Raw genomic sequence first — 14927 nt, forward strand, 5'->3', positions numbered from 1 at the left:
GAAAAGAAAAAAGAAATATTTGAATTAACTAGGATTATAATTTATGATGATAATTTTAATGAGGCAGAAATCAAGATAAAAGATGCTAACAGATACTGGAAGTATTTTTAAGGGATGCACTTAAATATTTGATAGTTGGTACTTTGCATGAGAAGCACTATTACAACATAATTTCCTTTTATATTGTTCTCATTATGATTAAAAAAATTTGAACTTCAATTTAGATCACTATCAGGAATGAAACCTACTGTAATCCATATTTTCAAATGCAAAACCAAATATAATCACAATGAAAAAAAAGAACATTTTAAAAGCTTAGCCAATAGGATTCCAGATGGTATAGAGGGTGGCCAAGTGTATCACAGAGTTCCACAAGCAAGTGATATGACTAAAAGTATGTGGCGAGAACAATGCACTGAAATGGTCTTTAGTTTTGTGCCGGATTGTACACTACACTTGACTAATTAATGGAAACATATGAACAACCAGAAACAATAATGAGAGCATTGGCATTCGATATAGAAACAAGACATTTATTCATAAAGTTAAAGATCAAAGGATAGTAATTATGTCAACAACGCTTTCTTTGGAAGCTTTATAAGCCCCAGCAATGGATGTGCATATATTAACTGATATTAAATTCATAATTCAGTATGCCTTGAGCATATAAATTGTTTTCTTTGTCATTTCAATATCAATTCTATTGTAATTGTCAGTATGTTACATGTGAATTGTAAGAGGAAAATCAATATCCATTTAATTTAAAAACTAATTTGCATGACAACACTACAGTCACAGATCATTACACACAATAAATTGGTCGCCCTATACCAGGTCACATGACTTAAAAATCAGGAAAAACCAACTGTTGTTCTGTCGTACATAAAAGTAGCATACCTCACAGCAAGAAAACTTAAGGTAATTACTCGATTTAAAGTTTTTAAATTATAATCACAATGAAGCATTATACCCATTTGTAACATTCAAACAACTGGGTCAAAATATTATCCGAACATGGTATGGGATTAACTAACCAGAATGTACAGTACCAGCTTCACCAGTATGTATAGAAAGCTATTACTTATGGGAGTGACATTATCTGTAAACTTGCGGGTATGATATATGTATTCAATTGATGTAAAAAATGCTAGGCCTGATCTATAATACTTTTAGAAAATGCATTATTTAATATTAGGATTTTTTTTATATTAAATTTAAAAAAAAGTATAGTGCAATATGTTATAATAATTAAAAAGCTACTCAAGACTCCAGACCCACTTGAAAAATGAGGCCTCTCTGTTTCTGTATGCTTGGATATATTGTTAATGCATAGCCCATGGAAGAATAATAACCCTCCATGGTTTAGTCAGATATGTACTAAGAGTTGGAAAGCCAAATGGGAAAATTAGAAATTGCATTTAATCATTGGTTTCTATAATTGTTTTCAGACAAATTAACTATTTTCTTTTGTATTCATGTTGTTTTCAACTTGAAAATTCATGTATTGAGAAAAATGTGTATATATACTATGTAACAGAAAATCAGGTCATAGAGGACATCACACTGGATAATTATAAAGTTGCTATATTGAGACCACATATGCCTATAGTGTATTAAAATAAGCCTCAGTATTTATAGTAGTATTATGTAGTACTCAGTCTAGTAGTACTAGACAAGGCCTAGCTAGTAGTAGTACTTTTTCAGTTACCATTGACTTATGGATTTCTCTTATTATAAACTACAATTTATTTTGGGTATTTCGAATATGCCAATTCCAAAAATTGCGGGAACCATAATGTCACTCCAAGCATGAAAAAAATCAAAATGGCAGCCAAAAAAACACAATTTTGGCAGTTTAAGGATCTATGTTCATAGTTCAAGGAATCCAAATAAACATTAATAATATACAATAAGCACACATCTTTATCGTGAAAATGCGAATATAATTAAATTGTGCCCAAATATTACCATGATTTTGTGTCAATACTGATGTTCTTTAGTTTAAGTAATTCAGAAGAACATATATGAAATACCATAGAATACATCTTCATTGTGAAAATACAAAATTAAATGTGACATTCAAAATGGCCACCAAAAAAACATGCTTTGCAAATTGCTAAAACGGCAATATTTTGTAGGTCAATGAATCTAAAAGAACGTATATAAACGACAATAATATCTTTATTGTAAAAAGAAAAAATAAATTCAAAATTTAAAACAAGGTTTTTGGTTATAAAATGGCTGAAAATTAAAATGGCCTCTAAAAAAAGGGGGCTGTAATTTCACCGACTACCCCAACCTTGGTTATCAACAGCTGTTTTTTATTAGGTATTCTGGTGCACTAAACATAAGGCTGAGGTGAGTGTGAACTCTCAAGGAAGCAGCCATCTCCAAACTTGCCACCTATACTTTTTAGGTACACCCTGTTAAGAATTTGTACTCATTGTTGAAGAAATGACACCACCACTGCCATAGAAGCAAAAGTGCAACACCAATTAACAATTGTCATAGATACAATTGGATACACAAATGGTCCTTAATCCTAACTCTCATTGTTATTTGAGGACCTGACACTAAACATGCATGGCCAAGGTGAGTGTGAACTCTCAAGCAAGAAGATTCCTTGTTGAAGAAATTGCAGTACCACTGCCATAGAAGCCATAAGAGCCTTCACACCCACCTTTGCCATGCATGTTGACTGTCAGATCCACAAATGCCAATGGCCCTTATTATAACTCTGATTTGAGTGTTATTTAGCATCTGACTTTTAGACACAAATTCAGATCTTAAACTTCCCAGATGGGTCACTATAAAGGCAGAAACCTTACTCTTAATTAACCAAACATTCAGCTGAACCATGTACCCATTTTAGGTTCTATTACAATTGGTTTGAAACTAAATGAATAGCCAGAATGCTTCGCATTTCCCATAGACTTCTAAGAGTTTGGTGCTTCTCTCAAAGAACTATTATGTTTCCCATAATTTATTGTGGGATATGAACCATCATTGAGTCTTGAACCGTGTGTTTGGCCCTACCATGCAAATTATGGACGTCTTGTCTCTGGCCGTCAACACTGCATAGAAGGCTTTGGATCTGGTATGTTGAAGAGAGGCATACTACCTTCACTGTTTTATAAAACCCCTTGTAGTTACTAGTATCTGCCTAAAGCTGAGTCTTCGCTGTGAAAGTTATCCAACATTTTTTTTGAATTCTCATAGTTTACACCAAATGTTGCTGTAGATAGGATGAAAGATTGGTTTTTCAAAGGACAGGATACCCGAGTACAGTAAGGTGTGTCTGGTGGTCGGATATGGTTTCGCCAGCAAACCTTGGATCTCCTTGTCATTTTTTTCAAACCAATCTTGTTTTTTCTTGTGGAGGACTTCCGAGGTCTGGTGATAACAGTTTTTAGGTGTGACAAAACAATTCTGGAGAGGGGTCTGCAGTGTGCATCCTTAAGCTTTTGTTAAGTTTCACCTTGATATCAGCTTTCACTTCAGCTGAATCAAAGTTGGCAATGAAACTTTTCCCTTTGGGTGTCTCTCAAGGATGTTGACTTTGTCATTTGTACAAGGCTGATCAGATCAGTGTAAAACATGCCCTTCGTTGGAGTGACCAGTTTTTTGTATTATCGATTTTTTAGGCAATTGAGTTTCTCATCATAAATGCATCTCTGCCTTTAATGTAGCTTGCCTGACCAGTTGAAAGTGTAACCAGCTTGAAGTTCTTGAAGGCTGCTTTCCACTGGAAAGTGAACTTTTGCTACAGCAATATCTATTCTTGATAGTACAAACAGAAACATTCTCGTTTTGGATCTCAAATATCTTATGAATCGAGCATAGTTATTCCAGTATGCAAGCTTAAGTCCTTGCAAGCTTAAGTCCTTGCAATCTGTATCTGCTTTTTTGTAAATACTTGACGACCTGTTGGCGGCAGTAAGCAACTAAGAGGAATGGAAAAGAGCTTTGGTAAGGAGTAAGTACTGTAGCGCTGTCCCTACAACATCAAGCAGCCAATATCCCAAACAGCCTACTTGCAGGATCAAAACTAAAGGCTTCAGTGACATCTTTCACCTGACATCTTCTGCCCCTTCCATTTCTCATTGGCCCTTCCCCATTGATGCAAAACTTGAGGGAAAAAGATATGTGGGCATCAATGGCGGTTTTAGTAGAGTAGAGTGTGTACAGTACCCATCATTTCCTCTATAAAGTAATGCGCTTCATCTTGGCATAGGTAGTGAGCACAGCCCCACTTTTTGAGGGCGTATATCTGTGACAACATCCATACTTCTTCGTGGTCTGGAGGTATGATGCTCAGCTTGTCAGCAAAAGGTCGCTGGTTAGAATCCTGCAATGAAGATTTTACCGTAGTTTATGTGCGCCTATGTTCAATTGCATTCATTGAACTAAAGCATAGGTGTGGACACTAAGGTCATGGTAGTTTGAGCACTGACAGTCATTTTAATACTGAAAATTTGTTTTTGGCGGCCATTATGAATATCATATTTATTTTGCATAGAATATGTATGTATGATGTTTATATACTGTATGTTTTATTGGATTCCTTAAACTACGGTTGAACAAAGTTATTAACACCAAGATCCTGGTAATGTGGGCACTGGCTATTTTTAATTTTCCATTTTTTGGAAGTAATGGGTGGATTGACATCGTGGTTCCAGCAATTTTGAAATTGACATACTCAAAAACACTGAGGACATAGTTTCATGCTTCTTTTGCAGAAGTGCACGCCCCAGTCACATATCTCCATATACTCTAGGCATTGCGTTCATTCATGCATACAATGGCACCAATATGATGCCCTCTAGCAGTCAATGTTCTAAATTTCTTAATAAAGGAACACTACCTATAATACTCCCATTTTTGTGATCAATGGGCTTTGCTGTATATGAAGGTTTGTGTGCATTAATACGATACGATACAATATATTTTATTTTGTCCAAAAGCAAATTCATTGGAATATGAACAGTATTATTCTCTAAACATAATCAGAGAAACCTAATGAAACTATGCATCATGGGTAAGGGATATTACTCCACTTAGATGATAATAATAAAAATAATAATAATGCACTTATAATGCGCCATCTATCTAGGTAAACCTATTCCGAGGCGCACACAAACATACTAAACATGGAAAATAAAAAAACAACATTATAAAAGTACAATGATAAAAACAATTAATAATTAAAAGCAACTTGAAATAAATGTCTTTTTAAAAACATCAAGTGAACTGCATCTGCAAAGTTCAATTGGTAAGGCATTCCACAGCCTGGGAACTACTGCATAGAATGCGCGATCACCGTATGAAGATGCAGTCCTAGGTACAGTTAATAAGTGTTTGTCCTAATGACCTCTATACCCTGAACCTAAACTCTCCATGTTAAGGTAGAGATGTTACTTCTGAAGGTCCTAATGACACCCCAACCCTAGCCAAACTATGCATTCTGAGATAATAGGGACGTTTCCATTCAAGTTGCATACCTGCATACCCCAATCCTAATGAAACTATGCATTCTGGGTTAGGAAAGGTACTCCAATAAGGTTCCAATGACCTGCATACCCCTACGCCAACCAAACTATGCATTCTGGAGTAGACACGTTACTCCAATAAGGTCCTAATGACCTGCACACTCCTACCCTAACTGAACTATGCATTCTGGGGTAGGATTTTACGTAAGAAGAACTGTGGGTCTTGGATCTCTGTCTTCTACAAGTATGTCTCTCCTTTTTGTTTATCCATGACTCTTTTTAATTATTAATTCACAGCATTATTTCAAGATGGCTACCAGTGAGCTGAATCAGTTTCTGGAAAATGTTGATGAGATGGTCCTAGAATGTACTATATGCTTTAAGAGACTTCAAAATCCTAAATCCCTCAACTGCCTCCATACATTCTGTTTGGCATGTCTTGAAGATTGGGTAAGGAAGGAGAAGGGCAAGCTAACATGCCCAACTTGCTCAAAATCATATTCTATTCCAGAGGGCGGGCTTCAGAAGCTTCCACCAAATACCATTTCAATAGAAACTATTGACAAATTTTCAGAAACAGATCAGATGAAATGTGTTTGTAGAAAAGGACAGGCAAAATGCTACTGCGTGGAATGCAGACATTACTTGTGTTCTACTTGTAATGACCATCACAAAATATTGCCAATTTCAGAAAATCACAAGCTACATTCAGTAGAGGACATGCGGTCAATGACCCCTTTACAGATTGCAGCGTTACATCCTCCGATGTGCTCTCTTCACAATGAACCTTTAAAATTTTTCTGCAGCATATGTAAAATTCCAATATGCATGCATTGCACAATTACTGACCACAATGCATGGGATGGAAATCACAAACCAATCAGCATTTCTAAAGCATTTCAAACATTTAAAGAAACTTCAGCAACATTGGAGAAAGCTGCCAATGAATGTAAAACCAAATTACAAAATGGCCTCAAAAAAGTTATTCAGAATACCTCAAAATTAGAACAAAGTAAAGAGACAAGTTTAAGAGATTTTGACAATCATGTGCAAGAAATACATAAGAAAATCATGGAAATTAGAAAGAAGGTGAAAAATAAAGTTGAAGCAATGTACAAAGTGAAGAAACAGGTAAATGATTTACAAGTAGATGAATTGAAAATAACAATATCTGATATAAATACAAAACTGCGTTTACTTAATCAGTTATTGAAGAGTGATGAAGTTACAGCAATGCAATCATGTGAATCAGTAATTACAGCACTGAAAGAAAGAATTGATAAATTACCAACAACAGATCCAAAAACCAATGGACAATTTAATTTTTTTATCAATAATGATCAGTTTGATTCATTGCAAGAATGGGATATTGGGTATGTATCACACATGAAGGTGGCAGACAACTATTTTGGAATAGCAGAAGATAAGATATATTCGGAGAGCTCAGACCTAATTACTATTGGAATAAATGAATGGAATGCTCAACTGAATGAATGTAGAATATATCTAGATCAACTAAACGCAACATGGACAAAGCCTTCAGGAGAAACCTGCATCTCTGAAATTGTCGATGATTATGGATACTGGGTATTAGGAAAGTGCACAGGTCCAGGAATTTATGAACTAGATGTGACTGCTGATGGTGAACCAATCAGTAATTCACCGTTGATGATCAAAGTAGAGGAGGAAGGATTAGTGAATACCATTCAAATATTAAACACACCATGTGATGTAGTTAAGTGTGGAGATGATAGCTTGCTGGTTTCAAATTTGACAAATGAAATGCTGAAGTACAAGCAATCAGGAGAATATGTTAGTAAAGTTACACTGCCACAAGGTGTGAAAGTTTACAGAATGTTCAAAATGAAAAATGGTAACATAGCATTCAGTGATAATGGTATGAAAAAAAGATTAAAAGTGTGCAATATGAATGGTCAGGTAATCAAATCAATGGGTAAGGGAGAATTATCACATCCAACTGGTATCCATGTGGATGAGGCATCAAATGTTGTGTATGTAGGAGATTGGAATATTGGCTGTGTGTTCATGTTTGACATTGATAGTGGTCATGTGATTAAGAAGATCACAGGGTCACGGGGAAATCAAAGACGTCAATTGGAAGGAGTCATAGACGTTACTCTTACAAATCAAGGGGACCTCCTTGTATTAGAGTATGGCAATAGCAGATTACATTTATATGATAATGCGGGAAGGTTCAAGAGAGTCCTTGTTGAAGCAGGCAATGAAAATGGTAAATTGAGGAATCCATGTGGAGTAGTATTTGACAATTGGACAATTATTATATCAAGCAAACACAAAGTACAGCTTTTCAGAGGAGATGGAGATTTCATTAAAAGAATTGATAAAAAAGAGGATGGAATAAATAATCCACTTGGATTATCCATCATTTCACATCATCCACAAAGATTTGCAGTAGTGAATCCAAGTGATGAAAATATAAAAATGTTCAATTACACTGACAACTTGTCACAAGAACTTGTTCTTTTTAAAATATAACTATGATTTCATAAATATAATTATGAAGTTGTTTTTTTTTCTACATAATGTAGAAGTTGTTTATACTGCTCTGTATCATCATCATTAGTGTTGGTACCTCTGTTTGCTACTATAACTTAATACTTGATTATTATTTATTTATTATTTTTGCTACCTGTTGGCTATATAGCAAACTGGGGTAGCAAAACTATAGAAATATTCAAGTATTAAGTTTTAACACCAAACAGGGATAGCAAAACTATACAAATATTAAAGTATTAAGTTATGTAGCAAACAGGGGTAACAAAACTATACAAATATTCAAGTATTAAGTTATGTAGCAAACAGGGGTTCTAATTTTAATAAGGCTGTGGTGTATATATGCTGATTATTTGCTTCCAGTCATAAAGTTACGTTATTTTGTCTATTCACTAATAATCTGTTGTTTAACTTTGCAGGTCTAAGTACGTATAATCTGTGTAGGCCTACACTCGGTGAGTGTGAATAAGCTACCTCATTCTGCATTCGTTGCTAGGTTACGTACTTCATTTCTGTTGTTAGTATCACTAGGCCTAGGCTCGCTAGATATAGCGCCGGGTCTGCACTGCAACAATTTTATATTGGAAATGTAACACAATTAAGGGCAGCATACAATCTAATGTTAATGGAAAGGGTATTTGTGAGACAAGGTCAGTAATTATTGCCAAAGTAATGAAAACAGATGAAAAAATATATGCAAATCAACTGAAAGCCACATTGACACAGCCTAGGAGAAATTTACATCACATATATTAAAGAGGATGATAATGGAGATTATTTTGTGATTTCAAGGAAAATGCACAAATCCAGGTGTTTGCAAACTAAATGTGAGTGCTGATGGCAAACCAATCAAGAATAATGATAATCAGTGATATCTATGTGGATGAGGCATCAATTGTTATGTATGTAGGAGATTGGAAGATTAGATATGTGTTCATGTTTGACATTGATAATGGACAGCTCATAAGAAGAATATGGTGACTTGGCAACACAGGTCAAATAGGTGGAATCTCTGATATTACTCTTACAAATCAAGGAAATTGGAGCATAGCAATAGCAGATTCCAACTATTTAATAACGAGGGAATGTTAATGAGTCTTGGTTAAACCAGGTGATAAGAATAGTTAGGTGATGAAGCCTATGGATTATCTATTATTTCATATCATCCAAAAAAAACTTGCAGTAACAAATAATGGTGACAAAACTGTAAAAATATTAAAAGTATTTGTCAATCTGCTGCCCTAACTTGTTTTCCTTTGTTTCAAATGTGCATATTATGAATTACACACAAATCATGTACAAATTAGTTGTACAGAAAATTGTACAAATACCAAACTATTAAAGAATCTCTTTGTCTCCTGCCATCACTAGTTTGTATTCTGTTTAAAAAAAACTAAATTCTCTCTCAAAATAAAATAACATATATTATATTATTATTATTATTATTATTATGAGTAATTCTAGAAAACAATAATTTGCACATGTAATATAATACAAGCAAATCACCAGGACTTCAAAATAATAAAAAAAAAAAAATGAAATGGATGACCCATAATCTTTAAAAAATTAATTTCAATTGGGGTCCATAAAAAGAAAATTAAAAAAAAATGATATTTTACATAAAATAATCTAGGAGTTAAAACAGGTCTGTTCAGTAGTTTGGAATATTATTATTTATTTCTGCATAATCTATGGTTAAGATTTTAGCGGTAATAAAAAATAAAATACAGAAACTATTGGTATTCATTTACTTTGCTATGTTCTAGATTATTGTAAAAGTAGAGTTAATTAAAATTATCTCAATTATTATAGCTAAGGATGCTTCTTGTTCCACCATCATTTTTCTTCATCATGAGTGGAATTTTTAAAGGTTAATATTAATTATTTCCATTGTTCTGAACATTTATCATGAATATTATCTACATGATGGCATACTACATTTAGCTTACGTTGTGTTCTCTGTGTGTGTATGTATGTATATTTATGTATTAGTAGTAAGATAAGATAAGATAAGATAAACTTTATTGTCCAAATAAAAATGGAAATTCAAGTTCCATTTGGCATAAAAAGCACTATTAAAAAACTTACTGAAGTAGTATCTTGTAATTTGTTCACCTTTTGGTCTTCATGGTTTTATTTTTTCAACTCTGTAAAGGTGGTTATATATTAAAGTTCTGTAGCTTCACCTGTATATATATATATAATTATATTCATATTTATATTTACATTCATATGTATCAATTTTGTTTATGTTGTATGGAAAATAAATTGAACTTTTGAATGTTTTGTAGTCAATGGCAAGTCAATGGCATTGACTTTTATATGATATTAGATTAACAGTAATGATTATTATAGTAATCCCTTGGTTGGAGCAGATGTAATGATAAGGATATTCAATGATAAAATGGAATTAAAAAAACTCCTAAGATGTTATTTGAAATGAATGTTTTTGTTGTTGGGCTTTTGTCATAAATATTTTATCATAAATATAACAATTACAATAAAAGGGTTAATTTAACCTATTATTTATGATTATTTATTGTAGCTGTTTTTCTTGATATTCATTACTATACAGTAATATACATATGGTAACTTTTTTAAGTCATGATTAGAAAATTTCTCCATGTTTGCTAATTGTTTTGTTTTATTTTTTTAGCGTATTATTAGGGTAGTATAGTATAGTGTTTTTGATGTTCCTATTAAATTAACTACATGTGGTAAAAATCAATCAATACCAATGGTATTGACTGATTGAACAATTACATATTTTAGCAATACAGTAATACCATTTACTTTAATAAAGTAGACTGTAAATGATAAATTAATTTTTTTTGGTTGAAGCAAACTTCTTGTTAAAATTCCCATCATATTTATCAAATCCATTTTTAATGAATAGCCATAAGTAATAATGCTATAATTTTACCTAAATTGGAATATTTCATAAGGTAAAAGAGCTTGTTAAAGACCAATCAAATTATGGAACTACCTACCCAATGATATTAAAACTGACATCAAGCAAAACATTATTTTAACCTATATTTAATTTTAAATTTTATTAAGTATTCTTGCCTTAAAAGACAATTTACATTCAAATTGTTCCTTACTTTAAATACTGTACATTGTTTGTAATTTATTTTGTTTAGTTCTATATTGAAAAAAAAATTAAACTCAAAACAAAACTATGAAAAGTTAAATTAGCTAACAAGGATTTATCATATTAGAAACAGGAGCTGATCCAGAATTTTTCAAACTGAGGGGTACAACAGTTTTAGAATAGCACATAACATTAATATGCATTGAAATTTTAAAAAAATTAGGGGCAAAACGGGAGAACATGCCCCCTGTGCCCCTACTAGATCTGCCCCTTAAAAACACAAATATAAATTAAGAAAAACAAGACATCACAAGTCAGTATTTTTATATTATCTCATAAATTAAATATGTAAATTATGTGATTCTTTTTTTCTTGTGGTTTACTCAATTGTGTGAGTTTTGTATATTAATATAGGTTATGGCATTTTATGTTGAATAGTTGTTTTCTAAATGGTGCTTGCATGCACTATAAAGAATCTAGTAGGGGATACCCAAGTGCACTGGTACAGACAGCCCCTGTGGTGGACGGTAACAGGTAGTACAAACACGAAGGGACCCTTGGGGAGAAGAAAGTCATTGATTGAGTTCTTATAGTCCTAGCTTCGAGTGCTTGAGATTGGTGTAAAAGCGCTATATATATCCAATCATTATTATTTTAAATATTTTTTTTTATACTTCTATGTCAATATGTTTTTAATGAATAAACCAGAAAAGAATGAATGCATGAATGAATGAATGAATTCAAAATGGGTGTCTAATGGGGAAAAAAAACAAAAACTATACGATAAAACATTGAGGTATCGTACCTTGTGACATCAGCATTCTTGGCAGATGGAGCATAAGCCTGTTCATTCTAAAAAAAAGATGATTTACTACTTATAAAATACTCTTCTCTTTGTTTATGATTGAATACATCATTATAATAGCTTATGATTGTGGTGACAATTAAAATATATACTTCTTGTACATTTGTTGTAGTTCTTTGATTTGTTTAAGGTCTAAAATTATAGTTTCTGTTAGACTGTGAAGTTTTTGCAATATGCAATCTAACATTTGCTAACAACAGTGAGCATGACATGAAATAACAGTGTCAAAAATATTAGGCAAACCAAATGGAAAACTAAATTTTCAAAGGAGACAATAGAATAAAAATACAATTATATACAGTATATAAAAATAGAAAGGTGGGGGTTTGTCTGTCTTAAGGAGGGTTATCTACGTAACAGAAGGCTAATTACCGTAACTGCAATGCAAGTTTGAAACTTTGTAACTAACCTACAATTGAGGCCTTAATGTGGCTTACTGGTTGGTTAACTACACATCTTTTGCATATAAGACATCCTATTATAGTATAATGAAATTGTACAAGCAAATTATTTGAAAAAATTAAGAAAAAGTATACCATGAGAGTAACATTGAAACATTAGGTACTAATATAATGACCAATAGCTTGAAGTTATATCAGTGAAACAAACTAATATCAGAGAGGGATGGTATTTTGGAAGGGAGACATTAGGAGAAATAATCAATATGACAATCTCTGACAGAATGCTATAATAATGAAGAGGGACACGACTATTACACAAGAAGCTAATGTAAATATAAGGAATATAAATGTAAGTGTTTTCATTGACAGTTGGAAATCTTAAGCAAATAGATACTGTATAAGCTACATTAATTACATTAAATTATTATAGGAATCAATATATTAATTATCCCTTATCCCACCTAACTCACATGTGATGCTTATTTATTTCTTTCAAGTACCTTTGATACAGATACATTTATTTATTTATTTATTTATTCACAATCTTTAACCAGGGTGGCCCAATCAGTCACTTAGTACATAGGAATGATCATAAAAACAATACATAAATAGAATAAAGGAGGATCTCATGAATCTTTCATCAAATTCCTGAATTGCATGCATGGAGTTCATAGCTGATCAAAAGACCACCTGTAGAGCTTTACCTGACTGTTGATAATGTACAGAAATGATGTAAGAGTCACAGTATTGTTCTATACCTGATTTTTACAGATTTCATCAATTTGTATGTCATCTATAATTAAGTGCCTGGAAAATTATGGTCTCTCAGGAAATGTTGATCAGTCATGACGTCACAGAAAATCACATTTTGAAAACTTTGTCGCATCTGAGTTGCCAGCCACCTATACAGTACACTGTTTAAGCACAGGAACACAGCCTAGAATATTGCACACAGTGGGCTAAATTCAGGCACTGTTGTCAGTAACTTTTCCTATGGGTTTTCTTAGAATTTGAGAAAAATAATTACAAAACGAATTCTTTACTCCTCATGTTTGTTGATGTTTTTAGCTTGTAGGCCTAGGACATGAACAAGAGGACAAATTTTTTTTGAAAGTTCGCGCCTAATACAGTACGATCTAGTCTTTGCAGTGATTTACCTGGAGGTCACATTTTACCTGATAATCACATTTTTTGTGTTGCAGCTAAAAGGTGTACAGCCAAAATCAGTTATTTCCCATTGCGTGTTTTTAATCGACTTTGGTAATCAACTACATTTTCCACATACATAGAAATTTTTGAAACTTTATTTAAAAAAACCTAAACCATAATTCACCACTATAGATACTTTTTGACAAAAATGAAAAATTATGACTTTGTTACCCAATAAGAAGTGATCTAATATAGACAATGGGTCGTGTCTCATATTATTTGTTATAATTTTATTATTCATTATTTTCACTTGACTCGCATAAATAATTTTGTTCGAAGAACATTTATATGCAGTTGTACTTCGCAGCACTACACTTGTAATTTGCAATTTCTAGTTAATTGATTATTTCTTTCCAGTAGAAACAGGCCCATTGATAGTGGCCAGAAGGTGAAGAAGATAGGATCAAATGTCAAACAAGAAGGACAAATATATGGTGTTTGTGATTTCACTGTTACAAATCAAGGACACCTTCTGGTACTAGAGAGTTGGAACAACAGATTACAATTATTTGATAATGAGGGAAGGTTTATGAAAGACCTTGTTGAAGCAGGTGATAAGGATGGTGAGATTCTTACCTACATTCGATGGGAATGACAACATCATTATATCTAGTGATCAGAAACTATAACAGCTATTCAGTAATAATTTCATTACTGAAATCGACAAGTACAAATATCTTGGTACTATTATCGCTCGATCCTACACAGACACCCATCATATTGATGAGTTAGTTAATAAAGGAAACAGAATAATCATTATATTACTTCCATTATGAAACCAAGAAGATTTTAATAGGGTGTATTACGGGGGACCTGTTATGGAAGACAATAGGCTTACCGACTATAAATTGTTCAGTATGGTTATGTAATAGTAACAGCTCTGTCGACAAGCTTGACAATACAATATCGAATGGCTAGAATCATCCTTAAGGCTCCTAGAAATGTAGCAAAAGAAGCTCTTCTAGGAGATCTAGGTTGGGAATCTATCTACCACATTCAAGATAGATTTAGGATGAGCAACTTCAGTAGAGTAAAAAATATGGATGAGTGTAGATGGCAAAAGATTCTGTGTAAAGCATTAATGGAGGTAGAAAATAATCTAAAATGGAAATGGATTAATCACATAAAAGAATTATTACAGAACTTCAAATTAAGTGATAACTTTAATTTAGACCAAGGTAGACTATGGCTGAAATGTTTTATACATGAAAACTCAATGGATAATACAGTACTGAGAAATGGGCCGAAAGGGCTAAAACAAAATCAACATTGAATGAATATATGAGATACAAACATACACCAAAAGCAGAAACATATCTGTTTGATAAGCTGAA

At 32.8% G+C, this 14927-nt stretch overlaps 1 protein-coding gene across 1 annotated transcript; it reads left to right on the forward strand.

Moving 5' to 3' along the window:
* The first annotated feature begins 732 nt into the window (after window positions 1–732).
* On the forward strand, window positions 733–8098 carry LOC117107022 (tripartite motif-containing protein 2-like). Its single transcript, XM_033248539.1, has 2 exons — window positions 733–918; window positions 5787–8098. Exon 2 carries the CDS (start codon window positions 5799–5801, stop codon window positions 8004–8006), a length of 2208 nt encoding a protein of 735 aa, XP_033104430.1. The 5' UTR covers window positions 733–918; window positions 5787–5798; the 3' UTR covers window positions 8007–8098.
* Window positions 8099–14927: the final 6829 nt, after the last annotated feature.

Source organism: Anneissia japonica, unplaced genomic scaffold (genome assembly GCF_011630105.1).
Source record: "Anneissia japonica isolate Jap-2015-1 unplaced genomic scaffold, ASM1163010v1 scaffold9291_len582782_cov165, whole genome shotgun sequence".
Taxonomy (NCBI): Eukaryota; Metazoa; Echinodermata; class Crinoidea; order Comatulida; family Comatulidae; genus Anneissia; species Anneissia japonica.